The 23,081-nt window shown below is 39.7% G+C and overlaps 1 protein-coding gene across 12 annotated transcripts in view; it reads left to right on the forward strand.

Moving 5' to 3' along the window:
- Nucleotides 1-20,866, forward strand: part of SLC37A1 (solute carrier family 37 member 1) — a 37,580-nt gene extending 16,714 nt beyond the window's left edge. For 8 of the 12 annotated variants that reach the window (XM_080577782.1, XM_080577777.1, XM_080577784.1 and 5 more), the window contains 12 exons: nucleotides 1,000-1,038; nucleotides 3,085-3,168; nucleotides 6,286-6,417; nucleotides 7,915-8,005; nucleotides 10,001-10,063; nucleotides 11,743-11,828; nucleotides 12,499-12,547; nucleotides 13,412-13,485; nucleotides 14,444-14,522; nucleotides 15,126-15,223; nucleotides 17,513-17,565; nucleotides 18,157-20,866. In XM_080577782.1, the coding sequence (XP_080433908.1) occupies nucleotides 1,000-1,038; nucleotides 3,085-3,168; nucleotides 6,286-6,417; nucleotides 7,915-8,005; nucleotides 10,001-10,063; nucleotides 11,743-11,828; nucleotides 12,499-12,547; nucleotides 13,412-13,485; nucleotides 14,444-14,522; nucleotides 15,126-15,223; nucleotides 17,513-17,565; nucleotides 18,157-18,172 (864 nt within the window). In that variant the 3' untranslated portion in view covers nucleotides 18,173-20,866. The remainder of the gene's footprint in view (nucleotides 1-999; nucleotides 1,039-3,084; nucleotides 3,169-6,285; nucleotides 6,418-7,914; nucleotides 8,006-10,000; nucleotides 10,064-11,742; nucleotides 11,829-12,498; nucleotides 12,548-13,411; nucleotides 13,486-14,443; nucleotides 14,523-15,125; nucleotides 15,224-17,512; nucleotides 17,566-18,156) is intronic. The other 4 variants (XM_080577788.1, XM_080577778.1, XM_080577779.1 and 1 more) reach the window with 2 other exon arrangements.
- Nucleotides 20,867-23,081: the final 2,215 nt, after the last annotated feature.

Below are 23,081 nucleotides of genomic sequence, written 5' to 3' on the forward strand. Positions count from 1 at the left end.
TATTACGCTTTCCCCAATTCCCGGGAAGAGACTGTCATTTGACCTAATCTTCTCTAGGACATCAGCAAGATCACTGCACCATGTGCAGTCTCATTGTGTAGCAATGCATTTGACGTACTGTTTCCCTGGAAACCTCGCTCTCCAGAGCAAGAGGCATTACTTCTTCCTTCCCTGTTCCATATATTCATAACTGTGAATCTTTAAAAAGGGGGCTTTAAAAAGTAATTCTCTGCCTGCCTCAGTCTTTTTTCAGATTCAGACTTGTCATTGTCTTGGGAAGCTGTACTCTATTTGAATTGCTTAAGGATCTCACTTCAGACCTGTGTGGTCTGCAAAGTACAATAGATAAAATATAAAATGTATAAATCCTGTAATAAATATGGCTCACGGTTTCTGTTCGCTGTGGGGAGGGTGATTGTAGAAGTTGAGGAAGTGAAAAAGGCTAGAAAAGAAGTTCAAGAAGATCTGGAAATGCAGATGTGGTAGTGACCATGTCTGATTACTAAATTAAAAATAAATAAAAATTGCTAGTTGAAGGAAGGTTCATGTAATAAAACAGACTCTGTAATCTCTTATCACTGGCAACAAAATTCCAGCCTTGCTGAACAAGAGTAAAATTTGTTGGCAGGCATAAAATGGTAACTGCCCATGTGTGCTCAGTCATATCAGGTAATAATATTCTGTATGCTTTTGTAAATAGTTAGAAATGTGTTTTGTTTCTAAGAAATTAAAGAAACATACCTATTTGCTTTGCTCATAAGACTGTAGCAGGTCACTTCAGACAAATGTTTTGGTTATGTTCAGGCAGCCATGCCAGCGGGTGCCAAAAGCTGAACCTCACAGTGGAAGAGTGAGGCTGGTTTTGTTTAAAAACAACTGAAATAAATACTCAGTGTAAGGGAATAATTTAAGGTAGATTCATATTAAGATTTAAAGATTAGATTCATCGCTCTGTGATATCACTATCTTGGATGAAATTGGTCTACTGTTTGTTTGCAGCATGGTCATGAGCCCAGTATTTCTACAGAGTTTGTAGTGGTGAGTAATCTGATTTTACTGAGTTGCCCAGAAGAACAGATGGAGAGACAAGCAGAGAGCCTTGGATGTGCGGTTCTCATTCTTTATTCAGTGATTCCTTCAGCTGTGCTTTCTTTGCTAGTATTCACGTTGGCTCTAATTTATGAATTTGAAACTTGTTTCAAAACATTTAGTTATGATAAAATGATTTTAATTACTAGAATTGGAAGCTTAATTTACAGTGTTCCAGAAGGATATGCCCATGACAAATGCAAGCAAGGAGTCAGTGTGCCTTATTATGCATTGGTGCACTTTTATCATCAAAGTTGAAGAGAAGGTTTAATAGCATTTGTAAAACATGATTATTTAGAACTTTTTTATTGCTTCTAGTCTTTTCTCCTTGTGCTTCTTTTTCATAAGTACATGTGTTCATTGCAGCATGCTCATACAGACCTGTCTTTATGTTCTAGGAACTTTCTTTAACCTGACTTTGAATTTCCAGGAAACCTACATCTCTTAAACTGCAGTGGCAAAGTGCTTGTGTATTTAGAAGAAACCAGACTGCAGTTTTTATCTTTCTGAAAAGAAGAAAGAGGTCTTAAGTATTAAATGTGCAGCCTCTGAGTCTAGTCCTTATCCCCAGACATTTCCTCCTTACCACAGTAAATCTTACTTTTGACAGTCAGATGAAGTCGTCTTTCTCTTTTTTTTTTTTTTCCTCTGCTCAGCTGCTAAATAAAGGTGTAGGTAACTTTTCTCTAGGTAATTGATTTTCTTCACTACAGTTTGTTGTAAATCACTTTCTGATAAGAGCTTAATTTTCTATAAGATAAAATTTTAAAATCTGACATTCAGACCCTGTGCCCTTCAGTGTTGTTTGTTTGTTTTGGAGAAACAAGATTTTTATGCCCAGGATTGCTTGTGCCTCAGCTCTGCATTGAACAGCACAAATTTTAAAATTTATTCCCACCTCTCAAAAGCTTCTTGCATTCTTAGAAAGATTTGGGTGATGAATGGCAGTTTGTGTAAAGGAAACCACAATATATATCCTTGTATTTGTGTTGGGCACGAATTACTTTGTGATTCATTTCAAATTAAAATGCTCAGTGAGAATGGGCGTTCTTTTCTGATTTGTGGTGGTTTCTTTTTATCTATTTGTGGGTTTTGTTTGTTTGTTTGTTTGTTTTTAATGTGGCATTCAGAATGTGATTTGACACATTAGAAGCAAATACCTCATCCCTGAGGAATGCACAGTGCTTCTTGTGGTCTTAGCAATAGGTTGTTTCTGCCTGACTCCAAGCCTACTTTGAAGCTGTATATTTATTTCAGTGGACAAACTGTAATCTCCCTGGCGAGTCCTTTTAAGCCAAGGATTTCAGGATAGTGTTTTCCAAGGGATGTAATTTTGGTGTGAAATGATACGCTAATGCACGTGGTAATAAATATGTGTAAAAACCAGTGGGTTAGTTGAGGTCCATCCGGGGCCTAAAATACAGCTTGTTGCCTTGATTTCTGTTCTGAGCACCCCAGAAGCACTCTGACTTTGCTAACCCTGTAGCCCATAGGAGCATGGTCTCTTACCCATTTCTGGGTTAGAATGGTGTGAGACTAAGCTAATGGGATAATCTTATCTTAAATGAAGAGAAATGAAGAAACAAGGTTTTTCTGGGGGGAAAAAAATAAATAAATCTGTAGTTGCTACTAGGATTATCTGCTTATGAGAAAAATTGTTAGCAATGCCAAGGAAAGTTCAGTAGAGGAAAGAGCTGCTAAAGATGTTAAGAATGGCACGACTGTGCTCTGAGTTCAGTATGCTGCTGCTGTATAACAGCAGTATAAAGTGAGCCTTCAAATACAGCTGTAATTGCATTTTCTGTACGTTGCCATAGGTCTGCATAAAAGCTTAAAAAAGCAAAACAAAATACACAGTCATTTAATTAGAGATGCATCCATTTATGTTATGATGCACAAAGACTTTAGTTGTAAGGAAATGATTAACAGTGTGTAATCCTTTAAAAAAAAAAACAAGCAACGAAAGTATGGGGAGGTGTTGTTTGTTTCTTTCAGAGTTCTAAAGCCTTCCTGAATGGTGCATCTCGATTCAGAGTCCACATGCCAACCTTAAATGCTAAGGAAGCCAGCAAGCCTCAGGTAAAATGCGATGTGTTGTTGTAAAATAGTATAGTAGACTTCCTAAAGTTCACATGGAAAGTTTACGTTAGATTTATTGTTGGTAAAGGTAGATCTTCCTTTTATAATTCTGAAATCTGCTTCCCTTTTCATATACTAATGTACTGTCAGACAAGAGAACAAAGCATTATCTAACATAAATATTGCAAGCCTAATCGAGTAAGATAGCATGCTTACTTTTTTGGTCTTTACTTTGTGATCTTCATACAGTTCCAGCAAAAGTAAATGCTGCCAGATATTTTCAAGACAACACATTTGAAATTCTTTACTTCTATGGTGTCTGTCCACTCCTTACAGTATCACTTGTCTTCTTTTTTTGATGTATTAAATGTATGCACTTAGTATGCATGGAGGCAGAGAATTGTAAATAAGAGCAATTATTCACAGGAATCATGCTTAAAGCTTGTAACCATCAGTGTTTGTGATTCTCACTGGAAACTGACTTCTGGATTTGCCCTTCAGTGGGCAAAATGATTTTTTTCTTGTGATGAAAACTAACTGAAAATTTCCACTTGAAAAATTGTACACATTTGAAATATTCAGTGCATTTGACACATTATATCCTGAGAGGATAGGATAGAAGAGAGCCTTTTTTTTTTTTTTAACACTTCTGCTTCTTTGAGACTGTTACAGGAAAACAGAAGCTTCCTGTTCTTTTCGTTCTTTGCCCATAGATTGTTTCCCAGAATTATAATCAGCAGGGATGGAAAGGTTTTGAACTTTTTAAGGAAAGGCTCTGCTAGTAATTTTGGTTGGCTCTCTCTGTAACCCCTGTGACCAGTCTGACTGACCCTTCCTTCAGTGACTCAGAATGAAACTCAACACAGATGGTACCTGGAGTTTACTGAGCATAATGAGTACACTCCTCTTCGTTTTGAGCTGCCCAAGAGCAGTCTCCAGCCCAGAAATCATTTGGCAGTATTATTTGACAACTAGCTGGAAGATAAGGGGAGAAGATGTAAGAACATAAGTAGGTGTCTGTAGACAAGTCATGAAGACAGAGCTAAAATATAGTCAGCAAATCAGTTGACAAAGATTCCTCTCTTAACTCTGCTGGTACCTCTGATGGGCCCCCTCCCTGTCAGCCTGTGCAAAGAGCCTGCAGAGCAAGGGGGCAAGGAAGATGTGCCCCTTCCCACACTGACTGGTGTTCCCTTGTGGGCACAACAGGGAGATAACGCTGACAACAAAGCCATAATCAGCCGTAGCCAGCTAAGTTATATGCTCGTATTATGGAGCTAACAAGTTTTTAAAACAAACAAACAAAAAAAATCCCTTTTTTGTCACTGCCTAGGACCCCCAGATTTTTTGCCAGTGACAAGAGATGATCTTGCTCCTGTCAAAATGGAGTTGAACACCTCTCCTTTTTGCAGTGGTCATGTTACGGTTATGCTGAGCTGGTGATCACTGTCAGATTTTGTGTTTGCACAAGCAACAGATGTTCTGCATTTATGAGCTGGTCTACTACAAGGACACTGGAGTGGCAGCTTTTACTGTTTTGTTTGTTTTCCTGACCTCTGCAATTACTGTAAAAATAAATATTCAGGATATGCAGTGACTGGAAAAAAAAAAAAAAACCACAACTGTTTTTGGCTAAGCAACCTGAATACCTCCATGTGTTTGTTACTGCTTATGTCAGGTTGGCCTCTTGAAAATTGTACAAAATTGAGGGATAATGAATCCTTCCCCAGAGATCAGTAGCGTGCCATATGCCTAATCACAGTCCATGACAAACTGTCAAGGCTGAACAATGTTATCCCTGCGAAGTACAAGCTGATGTTTTTATTTATCGTTTAGCTACATGCAGTGCAAAAATTCCATACTGTTGGTGAAGGTTTTCAGTGTGAGATGCTAAACAAGTTATTTGGACTTTGGTCACTTTCACTGTCATATTTAACCCTCTATACTTAAATAAGTTCAGAGCTGCCTGTCTGGGAAATGAGCAGCATTACCTCAAACAATCCTGATTAGGTTTGCTGAGTAAATTCTGCAAGAGACATGCCCTGAGGCATTATCTAGACTTACCTTCCGTTGACTTTTTTAATGTTAGTAGCTGGTATTTTGCTTTGCTACTGTTAAAATAGTTCAAATTTTGAAGTTGCTCCACTAATTCAGAAGATGAATGCTGCTCCTGCTGGAGTGACTCATGTACTGTAACATAGATTTACAGTGCTGAGCTGGATTTCTGTTTATATTTTTTTCCTGTCTTCTGGTTCCTGCTTCGTCAGAGTGTAGGGTCTCCCATAAATCCTGCACCCTGTCTATGAACTTTGTACAAACATTTTGGGTAATATCAAAATGGATAAAAATAACGAGATCTGTCTGTGGCTAGACTGGGATGGCTTATTCTTGTTGAGTGATAACTTGCTCCGCAACTATTCTTAGCAGCCAATGGAGTTGTTATTAGAGTGAAATCATTCCTAGTTTAGAAAAGACCTTGGAATTGAGTTCTTAGGCAGTATTGGTAAACCTCAGACTTTTTTGAATTCGTGGATTGCAATGCTCAAATGAGACAGGTGAAAAATTCATTATCGCTTAACAAAAAGCATTCAGTATCCATAACTCAGTTGAAAGTATGGCCTTTGCCTGTATTTAAATTATTGATTAAGATGTTACAGAGTCTGAAAAATGACCTTGATGTTAGTACAGAAGGAAGATAACACATGGCTTTATACAGAAATGTGTTGTAGTGCTCGGGAGGTTTTCAGTTTTAATTAGACCACGTATAGGTAGTGGGGCAAGGGAAGACTGGAAATTTTGTTCCTTTAGACTGTACTCTGTATGTAGGATTTTTGCAACTTGAAAAAAAGTCACTATAGAATGGAAACTTGATTCCATAATGCTTAACACGCAAGCCTAAATGACCAGGCTTATTTCACCCCTTTTTCTGCATATAATACCTAGTCTTTCTCTACACTCCATTCATCCAAATCAAGAGATTTTAAAAGCTGTAACTTTCTGTAACAAAATAAATACTTTTTTTAAAATAAATTATTTTAGAATGATTTGATACTTTGATAAGTGTTTTAATACATTGTTCTCTTCTTTTGTGTATGGTGTTGCTGGGGGAAATTGCAGGACCCAGAGATGCAGCATTTGCTTATTGACACTGAAAACTGCACGGCATCACTGAACTCGAGCAGTGCAGTCACTGGAGAAGGCAGACATGGGACATCAGCTATCAGCTTCCTTGGGGCCTTGCGAATACCTGTGAGTATGTGCTATTCTTGCTTGTTCCTCTAAGAGTCAGGTTTTACCTTCTGGTTTCCCTGAAGTTCTAGATGGAGTGATAGGTGACATTAACTTTGCATCACAAGCTTTGATTGGCAACTCTGCTCTATGTAGGCTAAAGCAGATTTTGATACACAAGACAAACATCTAGGCTCCACTGACTGTATAAATTGTTTTTTTTGTTGTTTTTTGTTTGTTTGTTTTTGTTTTTAACCTCATTATAATTAATACTGTAGCAGCCTGTAACGTAAAAGTTCACTGGTCTTAGTTAATGATGTGAGTATTGAGAATGGAAGAGTAGGCTGAACCTGTAAGTACTTTTCTGTGTCAGAACTTCGTTCCATGGCTTCTCTTTTACACTCCTCAACATTGTTTTTAATTTTTTTTTTAATCTCTTGTACTGTTTATATGGAGAAGTATGAGACAGACCAAACATTTAGGTTGCTTCTAAAAGAAAAGGAAATAAGTTTCCTGTAGTTCAGGGAAATCAGCCTTGATTGTCCTATCAGCTTGAAGTCTATCAGCTTCAATACAATGCACAAATAGGAAAAAATTATACCCAACTTGATTTGAACCAAGTGTAAAGGTAGCGGAAGAAATCCACTGTATTCCTGCATTCTTTCATTCTACCAGTCTGATGCCCTGTCTCAACTGTTCTTCCTGTGGCAAAGTGGAAAAAATAGGTAGAAAAATTGCTACTGCTGCCTCTTTGAATCTCTGTAACTCCACAGTATTTTTCCTGCCAGCTTTTGGGAAGGGTCTTGGCTGTATGTGAAGCAGAGCCGGCTGCGTATGTGTGTTGTCCCTGCAGATAACTGCAGTACACCATATGAGGGATTTAAAAACACCGTTCTCCAAAAACAACAAAAAAATCAGATGGTAAGGGGAATGAAGATAGGTTAATTTGGCAGTTTAGTTGCAGCTCTGTGCAATAAGTAGACCTTTCATATACCCAGCACAAAAGAGGATGGAACAAATTAGTGTTTGAAATAGGCATCTGCCCTATCTGCAGTGTGCTCTTGTCACATACTAACCTGAACTGTGTCATGCCAGTGAACTGGCTGTTTGTATAGAGTTAATAAGGGAGAGATCTTTGATGACCCCATCTGAAGGGCAGATCTAAAGAACATAAAAATACGTCCATTCCTCTGGAATGCTCCCACACAATGCTGCATAAAAAGTCTCTAAATGAGGAAAACAAGTGATACAGGTGTTCCAGACAGAATCAAATCCTTCCTGTTCGTTTTGGTGTTCTCTCTGTTCAATTCAGTATAATTAAGAGAATGTATATAAGTAGAATATCACAGTCAGCTCTGATTGTAATCTTTATGCTCTCGGGGGAAGAAAGCCTTCAGGGAATTTTTGAGAGAAAAAGAAAGGGTAAAATGCTTCTTAGAAATGATTTCATAGTGATCTTTGAAAGTAGATAACAGCCTCTATTAAGATACTAACTTCCTGTTTCCTTCGTTGTCTTAGGGAGTCATAGAGTTCTCCCTTTGTCTTCTGTTTGCAAAACTGGTGAGCTATACTTTCCTCTTCTGGCTTCCCCTCTATATCACAAATGTGGGTAAGTATCACAGTAAGGAGAAACAGAATTATGACTACAAACTGTGTAGAGATATGAGCTTGAAATAAATAAGAAAATAAACATTACTGCTTCTGAAATGGGCTATCTTTGCAAGAGTAGCAGGAGAGTTTTAAGTCACCAACAAACGTATTTCTCAGTTTTATGAATTCAATTTTATTAGAAAGTATTTTCAAAAGGAAAAAAAAAAGCGGTTTATCTTCAAAAATTCCAAGTTGCAATGCTGTGACTTTGGCCCTTACAAACAAATCGGAAAAGTATACTTTTTTTTAATGTTTTTAAATGATCAAAGTGCCTAATTAAAACATATACGAAAAATCTAAATGAGCTTTCTTATGTGTTCAGTAGTGCAGCATTTTTGTTTGTGCTGCGGAGTGCAGAGAAAGGAGTTCTCCCTAGCCAGAGAAATTACTGTTCTTGTGAGTCATGATGTGACCTTTAAGCCCCCAGCTAACTAAAATGCTGTGCTGGACAAGTGTTGCAATAGCAGCCAGTGGAGAGAGACAGGTTAAACAATCTACTGAAATGCACACAGCTGAAAATACTACAGCTAAAGGCTGTTGTGTGGACTCCAAATAAACAATAACCTCCTGCAGGACAGGATACCTTGAAAGCAGCTGGCTGGTAACAGAAGGATTAATGAAATTTATCACAGTTCTCCAGTCTGTGCTGTAGCAGATTCGTTGTTGTTGAGGTTATGGTAGTGCCACTGACACCACTGTTTTAGCAGATACTGTTCTATCAAATGTATTTCAGAAGCTTTTAAAAACTACCAACGGTGTTTAGAAATTTAGCTGCTTTTGAAATGTGATACTTAACACAATGAAACTTGGTTGCCAAACTTCCTGATAACGCTCTTGGAACTCTGACCCCATAGTGCATGAGTTAGACTAAATATAAGTATATGCAAACAGTGGTCCTTGCTGCCCATGGCAAACAGTGAACTTGATGAAATCATTGTTTCTTCATATTCTATGTAAACTGCACAGTGCATGTTACACCAAGCACGTGGCCAGTAATCTAATGACTAACATCACCATCAGCTGTCTTGTGATGGAGGCCTCCAGGATGAATCACAGAACCTTTGCTGGGGGATGCCTGGCTGACTCCAAATTCTGTGATCACAGAATCATCTAGGTTGGAAGAGACCTCCAAGATCACCGAGTCCAACCTCTGACCTAACACTAACAAGTCCTCCACCAAACCATATCACTAAGCTCAACATCTAAACATCTTTTAAAGATCTCCAGGGATGGTGACTCAACCACTTCCCTGGGCAGCCCATTCCAATGCCTAACAACCCTTTCAGTAAAGTTCTTCCTAACATCCAACCTAAACCTCCCCTGGCGCAACTTTAGCCCATTCCCCCTCGTCCTGTCACCAGGCACGTGGGAGAATAGACCAACCCCCACCTCGCTACAGCCTCCTTTAAGGTACCTATAGAGAGCGATAAGGTCGCCCCTGAGCCTTCTCTTCTCCAGGCTGAACAATCCCAGCTCCCTCAGCCGCTCCTCGTAAGACTTGTTCTCCAGACCCCTCACCAGCTTCGTTGCCCTTCTCAGGACAAGAAGCTCTGCAGGCAATCCAAATGTATACTAACTGTGATTTTAGAGCCAAGAGCCTCACTTAGGAGCATATGTTAACTGTTCATGACTCTGTGGCTATTCACAAATGGGAATATTGTTAAGCCAAACTTTAACAATCAACAGCTCCATTGCTTGGACTTTATCTATAGCTGAAGTGTTAAAAGTGTCATGCCATGGATGTAATTGTATTCAAAAGTCTGTGTCACTGAATAACCAGTTATGATGCGTTGTTGTTTGCCCTATGAAATGATACCTTACAACACCTTCTGTTAGCTTATTCCTGTGAACAAACAAGACTGATGTTAGATGTATTTACCCTAGCATGACAAGACTTGAGATGTCTGCTTTTTGTGGTTTAGAAATGATGGATTTTTTTTTTTCCTGTCGCTAGAACATCTTGATGCCAAAAGAGCTGGGGATCTTTCTACATTGTTTGATGTGGGTGGAATCTTTGGTAAGTTTGAATATCAATCCTTAATCAGACCAGTTTAGCAAAAAAAAGTGGTACACACAACTTGAATATATTAGTCTTGTACCTTATATACACTGAAGAAGAGCAGCAGTAAAGGTACTAAGTAGAGAGCTGGGTTGGACATTGAAAATCTAGTTTAAAAAAAAAAATCTTTCAATTGAGCAAATCACAGAGCCAATGATGTTGGCCAGCATAGACTGAGCCAAATGTTATGGCGTCTTTTATCTCCATCAGCTCTGGCCCATGGGGCTCTGTCACTTCATGTGTCAAAATGTATTTTTATTTTCTCTAACATAACAGAACTATCCCAGCTGTACAGTTGTGCATTTTTTGTGGGGCCCAAAGGTGAATGGCCACATGTTTTTTTCTTAATATCTCATGAAACTGTATGTGATGAAGCTGGGAGATTATTACAGTGATAAGGATGAGATTATTCCTTTGTAATTTGTGAGGTGACCACTGAATGCCAGTCAGACAGAATAGCTCACAATAAAATAAGCATAATCATCTCAATACCCAGCTGATTTGTGTGAGCGCTATCCTCTCTTCCCCTCCCTGAGTGCCTTTTGGAAATAAGCCCTTTATCAGTCTATTGGAAAATGGTGCTCATGGTGGGGAAGTTTCACTGGATCAAGAACTATGTAGACCCTGCTAGTTCAAGATACAAGTGTCGAGGTATGTTGCATTTACTGTTCCAGGCTTGTTCTGGATGTCGCTTCTGCCATTTTTCACTGCTTATTTCATCCCAGACAGCTGGAGCCAGAGTTAGGCATCACCTTAGGGATGTGAATGACCTCTTTCAGCAGTGTTTCGTTCCACTGTGAATACAAGCTTGTGCTTGTGCTGTGTGCTGCTTGGACCCTTGGCATTTATATTTAAGTCTGAGTGGGATGTAGGCACTTCGGAGATGGGCAGCTGGAGAGGGAGAGGCAGGCCCAGCAATGTTGAGGAATCTGGAGAATCCAGAGAACTTCCTTTCCTTCTCCCTGTACCAAGTTGCCTTTATATCGTTTTGGCAGCTCCTTTCCCTCTGTCCTTCCAGCCTGCTCCTGCTGCACACTCCAGTTAGTGCTTCTGTGTACAGCCGTTGCAAACACCAGAAGGGAAAACTGAAGAGCCTAGAGTGGCTGCCTGGAGAGAGAAACAAGTATTTCATTTGCCCTGTGATCTAAAATAGCTCATTTTCCCTTGTTGGGAAATGGACAGAGCACACTACAGCTAAGTTTACTGTTGCACATGAGGAGTTAAGGGACCAGTGACCAGCTGGGCACAGATGGAGCGCGGAATTCCAGGCAGAATGGGACCACCTGGTGCAAAGGCATTTTGCATTCAAAAGCAGCAGAGCAATGACTTCTAAATACTTCCACCTCTGTTTCACCCCCATCCCTACCATCTTGGAAATCTAGTTGGAATAACCAATGAGGCAGAACAACTGCCTGTTCCTGCCTGACCTTCCAAGTCAAAACTGATTGGGTTAATGAGGTTGTTGCTAAGTGCAAATTATGTCATCAGGCCTGTGATCTGTGTTGCTGCGTGTAACTATACATTGAAAGTCGTATTACTTTGTTTTAATCTGGGTTGGATTTCGTTAAGTATAGCTGATATCTTTTGTGTGAAACATGCACAGAATATTCTCCTCACGTACCTGTCTCTTCTTTCAGGTGGAATTTTGGCAGGCCTGATTTCAGACAGGCTAGAGAAGAGGGCATCCACCTGCGGAATGATGCTATTGCTGGCGGCACCCACAGTAAGAGTTTGCCTCTCTCTGACAGCTGTGGTTGGGACTTTGACAGCATTCAGGAAGTTCTGCAAGCAGCATCTTCTAAGCTGAACATATAGTTCAGGCCGGGTTAAAAGCATAAGAAGTTGAGCCTGTGAGCAAGTATAGACATTTGGGCTGCCTCAACTAAGCAATGAAACGAGTCTAATGCATTGCTTGTTACAGGATTATATGAGAAGTTTATCGCTCTTTTGTAAAATACGATGTCCAGTTTTTAGCCAGAATTTTAGTTGCTCAAAGGCTAAAACTGCTGTGCTCTGTTGGAAAACTGGCAGTTGGACATATGAGGTGCATTTTTCTTTGAGCTTTGATTCTTTTGTGAGCTGTATTCTGTGCTGTGTCAGAGCTGGCAATTTGAGAGTTTAAAATTGAGTGTTCTCATAATATAGCCCTTTCTTCTGAAAGGACACGTGGGGAAGAGCAGCATGCTCCTTATCTCCCTGATCTGTCCAAATCAAACAACCATGCTGCTGTGCTCTGAAAGGATTTTGTAAAACCTAGGATGTGAGAACTACTTTTCACATGATACCAACAAAGATATTTTCCCCATTTTAGTTAAAAAAAAAAAAAAAAATAGGGATTTTACCATTAATGAGGGTGTTGGTATTATAACACATTTGTGTTTTCATTTTTGCAGTTGTACATGTTCTCTGCAGTCAGTAAAATGGGCCTTGAGGCTACTGTAGGTGAGTATTTTTAAATTATTTTCTGCCTCGCTTTATGTGAACTTTTCATTTATGATCCATTGCCCTTTGCTTTTTTTTTTTTTCCCCTGAGAGGAGGAAGTGTGGAATGAACACTCTCTCCTGCAGGTTTTTTGTGGGATAAGGAAAGGAGATAGGAAAGTGGTGACATGATTTAGTTAATGGTGATTTAGTTAACAAATAATGTTAGTTCGTGTCAACTAATCATTGAGATAACAGAGATTTAGGTAATATCATTAGTCTTCTTTACGGAGTTTGTTTGTATCAGCATAGGCTTTATTCTATCCCATTTTCCAAATATCAGACACCTTAAAAGACTACTTATAGTAGTTTAAAGACTACTTATAGTACTTTTGAAAATGACTTTAACTTTACATATGTCGGCTGAATCCCTTTGCATCTATATCTATTACATCAAAACAGAAGTTGAAACACAAGAGCTGACAATAATGTCTCACCTACATAAAGACCTCGATAAGTTTTAGGGCTGTCTGGTGCTTGGTGCTCTACAAGGAGTGTGCTTATGGTTGACTTGCTGTGAGCATCCTCTGCTCTTAGAATCAGTTTGGTTAGACTTTCTTCCTTCTCTGAACTACCAGGATCAATAAGGGCCCTGGGAAGTACCTTTGACTCTGTCCTGTCTCCTGTTATTTTTGGGAATTTATACTGTGGAGCTTTGCACTGAGATACAAATGTATGTTGCTTTTCCTCCTGTCCCCTGTAATGAGGTCGGGGAGCCAAGGAAGGAATAAACTGTTTGAAAACCACAGGCTATGACATTTCCTGTTGTTACAGTTAAGTCTTTCAGGCAACTCACGTTTTCTGGTTTTGTCCAACTTGCAACAGTGATGCTGCTTATCAGTGGTGCCCTGGTGAACGGACCTTATGCACTGATCACCACTGCTGTCTCTGCTGACTTGGTGAGTTTGGCTTCTCCTCTGCTTCCAGCATAGCAGCTTTGGCCTCCAGAGAGAGCCATTTGACTTCTGCAGGATTGTCAGTGAAGGAGCTGCACTGTCCTAAAGCAAAGTGAGATGGATAAGCTGTGTTGAACTCAGTCACTGAGATTGTTTTAGAGTTCCTGTATTAAAACTGGTTAGTATCCTGCCTGTTTTATCCTTAACATTGTTGAAGGGACTGCTAGCTAGAGAGTGGGGCCTGACATTACAAGATGTCTACCTGTCGGTTGGGAAGAAGATTGAAGGGGCTAACTGATTCCTCAGGTATCAGCAATCAAACATCTGACCTGAGCAAGGTCTCAGTTTATGTAATCACTGGTTTCCTGAGTGTATTCTCCTCAGTGTACGAAGATAAGTCTGTCTGATTAGCAGTTCTGTGAAATGTTTAGTTTATCTATCTTGTTGCAAAGTCATTCACTTCATCAGTCGTTTGTTGTTGTTTTTGTAGTTCTGAAGACCTGCCTTTTAAAATTGGGACTGAAGGGCTTCTTTTGACTCACAAATTCTTTGAATTAGCTTTTCAGTTCATATTTATAGTTCTGGTACTCTAGTATTCTTGTCACAGCAGAACTTTTTTTGTTCTGCAGAGCGTTGCTTTATTAGTAGAAGAAAAGATGGCCATGGAAACAGTCTTGCAGCATAATGCAAAGCGATAGTGTTGTCCTTGTTGCTTGAATCCACAATGTGCAGAAGAGAAAGCTTCACAGCTATTGTTTAAACAAACTGATTGAATAAAGGAGAACACTGTAGGCAACCATTTGATTGGGTGGAGGGTTTCTTTGGGTAGTGATAAAAGGATCTGAGCTAGGATATTTTCGGCAACTTCACAATGTACATCTCACACAAAGAGGTGTGGACATTGTAGAGACTTTTTCTGAGTTCAGCTCAGGATGGTTCTGAGCAGTCTTTGTCACTTTAGGGTACCCATAAAAGTCTGAAAGGGAATGCAAGAGCCTTGTCCACAGTGACAGCAATCATCGATGGAACAGGATCTGTAGGTAAGCCAGAGCTGGAAGGTAACCTGCTTTTGCTGTGGTAGGTTGTTAAAACAAAAGATCTTTGTGAAATTAGGCTCTCTGTGATTCATGTTTTGCCAAGGCTCAGTACAGTTTTGGAAATGGGGAGTACAGCAAACTTAGCCTTAAGCCTCCCTAATGTTCCCATATCGGAGGGAGGGAGGGGGAGAGGGAACAAAGGAGGGAGAGAAGGAGGAAGGAAGAGGGTGATAGACTGATACTGAGCGTAGATCCAAAAAGTAGATGCCATGGGGCTGTTTGTGAGATTGGTGATATTCTAGTCACTACCTCCGCACTGGCATGTAGAAGGGAAAACTGAGTAGGATTCTTCTTGAGGTGGGATGGACGTTACCTTTTTTTTTGAGCCAACGAATGGCATTTCTCAAACTTCCAGCCTTCCAGCTTCCCATGTGTTAAGTTCCCAGCTGTACCAGTTATGTTTTGCACTTTCTGGGACATTTCAATCCATAAGGTAATATTGAGTTAACTAGGTGGATAAATGGATGTTCTAACTCAGAATAGCTGTCTTTCAGCGTAGTAAGTCTTACATTGCGTCATTCTGACAGTATCAATATTAAATTTTAGGTGCGGCTTTGGGGCCTCTCTTAGCTGGTCTCATTTCCCCATCTGGTTGGAACAACGTGTTTTACATGCTCATGGTGGCAGATGCGTGTGCCTTGCTAGTAAGTCTAAAAGTACTTCTTGGTTGCTGTGTATTACTTTATGCTGAACTATATATGTTAAAATGCACATTTTCCTTTTGCAAATTCGATAGTCCGTCATAACCAACATCCAATTGCATAGGAAATTTTCAATAAAAGTGCGAAGTAGCTCATTTTGAAATTCTCATTTAATTTTAATCAGAAGTGCAGATTAGTTCAGATGCACTTCAATTTCTGAAAAAATACACATCTGTTAATGGCTGGCTGAGCAGATTACAGCAGGCCTAATTGTAAGCAAACCTTTATATAGAGAGCTGGAAGATGCCTCAGATTCCACTCATGGAAGAATTACTTCTGTTTTCTTTAAAGCTGGTTTACTGAAGTAGTAACAACTGTTTTGTTATGTTGCTGTACCACCAAAATCACTATGATAATGAAACTGCTGAAAGTTAATACATCACATTCTCCAGATGAGCCCTGAAACTGCTGTACTAGGTTAAACAAAAATTGGCTTCCTCACTTTCGACAGTAACCAGGCACAGATGCTTAGGGAAAAGGAGCGTGACACACATTGTGACACGGTACAGAGCATATCCACTTTCCTCCCTCCCGCTCCTGTATGCTGGATGGGAAGATCTGAAAAGGTTTTTTACTCCTTACATGCCCTGCTTTGCTTTAAAGACCAGAGAAGACACAAGATGAGGCATGGAGTGTCTTGTTGTACCTTTTAAGCTAGTCTTGCTGCAGCCACCTGCAGGTTAACCTGTAGGTTATGTTTTTGTGTTTGCCATGGATTTCCCTAGCAGGCATCTGTACCAGCTTTGTCTGCTCTGCTCCAGCAGAACACAGTGCTACTGTGACTGTACCTCAGAGGTGTCCTGAAGTGTCACTTGCTTATCCTCTCCTTTTGAAGTCCTGGATGGAAGTGCTCATGAAAGAATGGGGTGACTGTGAAACACTTGAGAAATACGCCTTCCTCTCTACTGGCTGTGCCCAGACAAAACCCTGTGCCTGCAGGGTATTCCCCTGAGCCCTGTACTTCAGCAGAGGAGCTGATGCTGAGAGTGTCAGACCACTCTCCGAGACAAGCAGAAATTTTTGTTTTGCGTTGGGATTGAGGCTTTCTTTCTAAACTCAAACCCAAATTTTTCAACTAAATTTTTCCGCATGTTAATAAGTTGAATATTCAAAGTATGTTCCCTCTAATAGTCAGCAGTTCTATAAAGCCTGGTTTGAACTAGTTTGTTTGTTCAGTATTAGCCATTCTGTGCTGCGGTGGGGTTTGGGAAATTGTAGTTTTCCTAAGTAGACTTAAAACTCTGCTTTTTTATAGTTATTTGTTAAAAACAAATGGAAAAAAAAAACATTTCTTTGCAGCATCAGTTAAAATGCATTTTGAAAATACTGTTATTGACAGGATTGACTCTGCTCTTGTAAAACTTTTTTTTGTAACTCCTTTTACTGTTATTTGCAGTGCAGAGTACAAGTGCCCATATTCAATTTCTGTTTATTCAAAGATAACTGGAGGGGGGTTAGCCTTACACGTGGTGTTCAGATCGGTCATGCTTGGCCACTCACATATCTCTGAAATGTTAGGTCTAATACCTTAAAATAGCAATACTTAATATTCAGATAATTAATAATATTGAAGAAAATTCCATTTGTAACAGTGAGACTCTTAAGGTAAGGAAACCTTTAACAGTGATGAACCCTGGAATAGTTCTAATTCTGTCTTTAATGTATGTGGGAGTCCTTAATTTTTTTTTGTAAAATCACTTTCCTGGCGACTGTCTCCATAAGCACAACTTTTAAAATGCACTTAAAAGTCCTGTTCCTGCACATGCAAGTAAACATGACTAAAATCACTCATCTTGACTAATTGTGTGATTAAACCTTTTCACACGCACAACTGTTCTTCAGAATAGCAGCTGAAATAATTTTAAGATCCAAAATTTCCATCTGCCATGTTTTCTTGAAGCCTTGGGTTCCCTCTGCTGGTTTCTTTACACATCTGCTGGTAAAGTAACTTTGGAAAACCATTGTTGTTTTCTTACACAGGAATTGGTCTCTCAGTTGCAAAAAGGAAATTATTTTTTTGTTGCGAATTCATTGTGAAAACTGTTCCAAACATTGATTAAGCATCTATATTTTTTCTTTTTTATTTATATATTTGTTTTAATGATTTCAGTATTACGAGGTAGTGTTTCAAATGAGGAACTCTTTGAATAAAAGTGTGCATCTTATCCAGAAACTTAGCTTGTTGGCATATCTGTACAGATAGTAACACAGATACTGTGACTCTCTTTACAGTTCTTACTCCGTCTTATTCAGAAGGAACTTTGGTGTAATGCAGATCATACCCTGTAAGTGTTATATACAGCTATTGGTCTTTAATAACAGTTTAAGAACATGTTACTAAGCTAATACCCACATGTAGACAGAACGTACTAAGGTTTTTAGATGTCCATTTGTCTTTTTCAATTTTTCTTTTAAAAAAGTAATCTTTTTTAATGTTCTTAAATCATTATTATTTTTCTTTAGAGCCTTGTATTTTAAAAAGCACCTGAAAACAGACTTGTCACAGTCTTAGTTAGGGTTTGTTTTTTCCTGAATATGTAATATTTCTGATTTTCATCACGGAGTGTGCAGGTGAGGAAGAAGCTACTTGTTTGCTTGCTTTCTGTGTATTGTTTGGTAGTTTCAAATGTAGCTTTTGCTAAAAGGTCTCCATAAAGGAAAGGTGACTGAAATTACAAGGTTTCGAGGAAAAAAAATCCAGTGAATCACAGGGGTTACACTTACCTAAGCAAAATCTAAATTGGGCCCCTTGGCTGTTTTGGAGCAGTGAAATAGAATAGAAAAACACATAGCAAGGAACAGATCTTGCATTTTGAGTTAGTGGCTGTTACACCTCACACCTAGGGCTTTCCTGCCTGATTGCTGTCCTTTCCCAGGTTTAAAGAACACTGAGCTGAGAGACCAGATTTGGAAGAATGACTGCGTAAGTGACCAGAGCGCTCCCCTGAAAAAAACTTTGTGGAATGTGTTATTCTATACTTAAGAGATTCTATTTGGTGAAGAATTTTTGCACGTTTACTGGAAGCAATTTGAGAAACGCAACTGGTAAATCCCTGAAGCTCTTATTTTTGCACATGAATAAGTACCTCAGGATGGCAACTATTCATCAGATGGAGGGACGGGAACTTTGGGAAGCTTTTAGCAGAGCGCCTCAACTGAGCCAAAGAGAAATACCAAGTGCCTTTTTATTTCTTTTGATAGGATGTTTTTAATTAAAGTGCTGTACTGTGTGTTTTCCAAAAACAAGTTAGAAGTAGAGCAGAAGGATGTTGAAATCATAACAGACAGTCTAGCAGTGAAATGTCCCTGTGTCAGTGAGCAAAGTATCCCTCATGTTATCGTGTGCATCACCGTGATCGAGGGCATCACATTATAGAGGGCAAGACCAGCTGGTTATTAATGTACACTGCTGTTAGGATTTCAAAGCTGCTCAGACAATAATAACCTCACCATATTATTAGTTTTTAACTATAGCACAAATTCTAATCCCAAGGACAACATCCAACCTTTCGGTAGGTAATGAAATGGAATTTACAGTTGCGGTGTACCACAGTTAGCAGTTTTCACAGGCTCTCCGGGTAGATGTTAGTCCTCAGTTAGGATTGTGCAAAACGGAGTCCCAGGCAACAAGAAAAAGTGGGTTATGAGTCAGAATTTCCAGTGGGGGGCTCTAACGATTTTCAGGGCATTATAAACTGGTAGTGCAAACGTCACATAATTGTTGTGCTGCTCCTCTAGGCTGGGTTGAAATGACGGGTGGTTCCTTTGGGGTGGCAAAGAACTGTATGCTGCCACACTTTAGCATTACAGGATTGAAGAGAGTAGCTGCTTTAGTGCCCAGTGCCACAATGATCTTTGTTGGGTACTCCGGTGGTGTTGTGTGCACTTGGAAGTCATTGTCAGATCAGGGCCTTAATAACCAGAAATCTCTTTCAAGTGGCTAATTTCAAGTGGCTTTGAGTTTCAGATTCAGAGTCAAAATATGTATGTATATATAAGAGAAGAAAAATTACCTAGGTGGTAGATTGTAAGAGAACATTTCAGTAACTAGTGTTACCCAGCAAATAGACAATTTAATGTCTTCAGAACATATCATCTCTTCATACAGGTATCTCCTTTGCAAAACAGATGTTTCTGTGATCTTTTTTTAAACGTGTACAAAGTAAAAAGGATTTTTTTTGTACGAGGTGTTTATACTTAGATTGTGAAGGTTAGATAACTTAAACTGTGTATTGTTCTTAACTGTATTTATTAAAGTTCTAGGCACATGTCTTGTTCTGAACTATGCTGTAAGTTTTGTGAAACAATGCAGTAGTGTTTGTACTTGATTAACAAAACAGCACTCTAAAATAGCCTGGGAAAACATGGAGAAATGTCTCATCAGCTGCTGGTATTATGTTCCATGTGTTGGCACAATACTTAATTTCCAGGACTGTTTTGTAATGGTTCGGTCTCTGATCAGTTATTTCACTGTTTTGATTCAGCATGTGCTTTATGCTTGATCCAGCATAAGAATGTGTTCATTTTTTATCTGTTTTGCTGAACAGAGACACAGGGAAGACCTCAGTCCCACAAAGATTTATGGCAGGTACCAAAGTCTTTTTGCAAGTGAATGCTCTATGTAGGCTCTGAAGCTGCAGTTACCTAGATCAGTGGTTAACTGTACACCTTTTGAGTAAACCTGTTGAGACTGGGGGGGGACACTTAGCCTGTACTGGTAAATCCATGCTGCATTTAGGCTTTAGGATGTATTTAAATGCCACAGAATTCTGCAGTAGATCAGGGGACTCATCTAGCCTGCAGGGAAAAATAACGCTGCATCCCCAAAAGAGCTGTGCTGGCGTGACTTTAAGAACTGTGTGAGAAAGGAGGGATGGAGAACTTTAGCTGAAGATGCCAATCTGTTCCCCCCAAAAAGCTATGTAGAGCTATATCACTAGTTTATCAACGTGATTTATGCTCTTATACTCTGCCGCACTCAGATTTTGAGAGGCTGTTCCCTATGGGCTGAAGTCTTTGGTTGAGATGCTTTCAGTTATATTTAACAGCTACACATTGTAAAGATGTTTAACTGTGTTTTGGATTTTACATGTTTTACTTGTTGGGGCTGCTGCTGTTATTTATTTATTTATTTGAATAGCTATTGTGCTGAAGTGACTTAGATATGGGATTGTGAAAACACTTGAGGTGCTGGGCTGAGTCCTTCCTTCCACTGATCACAGGAGGGAATTGGGACTCCCGCTGCACCGACGTCTCTTTCCTTGCTAATGTGCCACATTTCAGTTCCTCCCAGCAACGAATGTGTTCGACAAAAAGATGAAGATTGCTGCTCTTTTGTAACAACCCTAAGGGTCACCCAGGTTGTGAACAAACTGCTTTGTTATTACTGGGTGTCAATATTCGTTCATCCAGAAATGAGCAAGACTGACAAAATTTTGTATATGGAAATATGAATGACCAGTAGGTAGAGCCGAATTGAAATAAGACTGCAGGGTTTGTTTTTTGTTTTTAATGCTGGTTATTGTGAATTTTTATCTATTTATCTTCTGTGTAGAATAAAAATGGGTTCTGCTTTAAAATGAGAAATGCTGATTACTTCATCTTTTACATCTCCATGAAGAAATGCTCCATTTATTGTTTTGGAGGGTAGACATCCCTGCTGAGACAGCGCTCCTGTCTCCTGTGAGGGTAATGAAAATAGTTCATTAGGAGAACAAATTAGAACCTTTTGTTTTGAAAACAATACCCTTCTCAACTTGAACAGGTATTTTTCTTTTTTCATTTAATGGGATTGTGGGTTGTGCAACATCATTATTTCCAATCAGCTGCATCAGATGGGTATATTCTGCCTCCTTATTTCCATCTAGGAGGGAAGGAGTACAGTTACCTGAGTCAGGGGAAAAACTGCTTGGAAAGGAAAACAATTATGGTTAGAAATGTGTCTGAGGGTCTTGGACAGAATTTCTGATCAGAAAGTGCCCAAAGTGCCTCCCAGAGACAGGCAAGTAATAGCTTGGGCCTTCATGTGTAAGAAAGGAGACTCGGGTACAAGCTTCTGTCCTGCCTGATCTGGAGCAGGAGCCTCCACCAGAGTACCTGCACCCTCAGCAGTGCCTTGGCTGTCGCTGGAGATGCTGCAGTGAAGGTTTGCCTCCATTGTGCATCGGAAGGGTTTATAGGGTAGGGAAGAGATAAACAGGTAGCGAGGAAGGTAGTGATGTATTCACAGATCACTTTGATTTCTTTTGCCTCTAAATTAAGCTGCTGACCTACTCCATGGACCGAAACATGCCTATTCCTGTGTATTCTGCCAGCTAGGAAACTCCAGAAGGGATTCTGCCAGCCTCTTCTGAAGGTTCCTGTGTGTATTTCTTGCATAATATCCTTGGAATAATAATGGGAATCCTCCATTTGTGTTTATGCCAATGTCACGCTACCTCAGCCTTCTGCAGCAGCACTCACACTTGAGAATCCATTCAGCTGGTGCTGGTAGTTTTCTCCAGTGATTGATGCCTGGAGTTGTTTGTATGAGAAGTGCTGCTCAAAGTTACGTAGGCGTAATATGGTATAAAAGAAGTCAGAGGTTATTTAGAGCTGTTGGAGCCTGGCTGTTCTTCATACGGAGTTCAGTTGAGAAAGATTGTTTACAATCTGATCAAATTATTAGGCCTGGAATTGGTGATGGTGGTATTCTCTGGTCTGAATGAAATTTTATGGCCTGCATATTATATAGGAGGATAGATTAGATTATGTAGTGATTTTCCCCAACCTTGAAGTTTATCTGATAGGTTGTTCTTATTGCTGAACTATGTCACTTTCACCTCACAGCAAATCTATTTTGATTTTGTTTTGCTCTTTGCTAAATTATCAGTGCGATAGCATGGACTCTTTCTCCTCTCTGCTCCCAGACTGCTGTGCCTGCAAAGTGACCGCAGGCGCAGGGCTCCATTACTTTCACCAGGAGCTCTGCATCTCAGTGCTCTGGGGCATCAGTAACCTTGAGCTACGTTTTCTGCCATGCTGAGTTAGAAATCTGACTGTCCTCCTTACAGCTGGGAAGGGAGAAGGAGCTGCTTTAACTGCTGCTCTACTTCAGCCTTGTGTCCAGTGACTTTTACAGCACGTTATGTGTCTCACTGCTTCAGAGCTTAATAAACTTCATTGCTATAAAATGTCCTTATCCCCTCTTTGTTTCCCCTCTTTTGATTAGGAGTTGAGAATAAGGAGAGAATTAACATCACTAGCTGATGCTTGTTTTTTTATTTATTTTCTTCATCTGTATTTCTCTGTTGATGTATACATGTAGCATAATTATCCTTCTGCTGCAGTGAAACTTTCATGGCTCTGTAGTCTATGGATACAAGAGCCAAACTTTTTTTAGGCCTATTTCAGGGACTCTGCTCATCTCCTGCACCAGGATATTAGCTGTCAAATACATGTTGAAAGTCTTCTTTGACACTGTACTGAAATAGAGAATTAAAAGGATGTTTTCTTCACCTCCTGATGATATTGGGGCTGGTGTTTCTCTCCCTTATTCTTCTACAGAGGCAGGTTACAAATATTTAGCCACATTTCAGTAATACTATCTGTGGTCCAGACATTTCAGGCAGCGGATGACACTAAGCTGTGCATGTACTGCCGTGTAAGTGTAAACACAGGAATGCTGTTAAAAGGCTGATGCTCCGAGTAATGTGTTTCACTCGGATGGGGTTCCAAAAACGTTTCCTTCCTGGTGGCTGACTGCAATATTCACGGCAAGTTTTTCAAACCATTGAGAAATGGAAGATGTTTAAGATCTCTG

This window comes from Anser brachyrhynchus (assembly GCF_964034855.1).
Source record: "Anser brachyrhynchus genome assembly, chromosome: 1".
Taxonomy (NCBI): Eukaryota; Metazoa; Chordata; class Aves; order Anseriformes; family Anatidae; genus Anser; species Anser brachyrhynchus.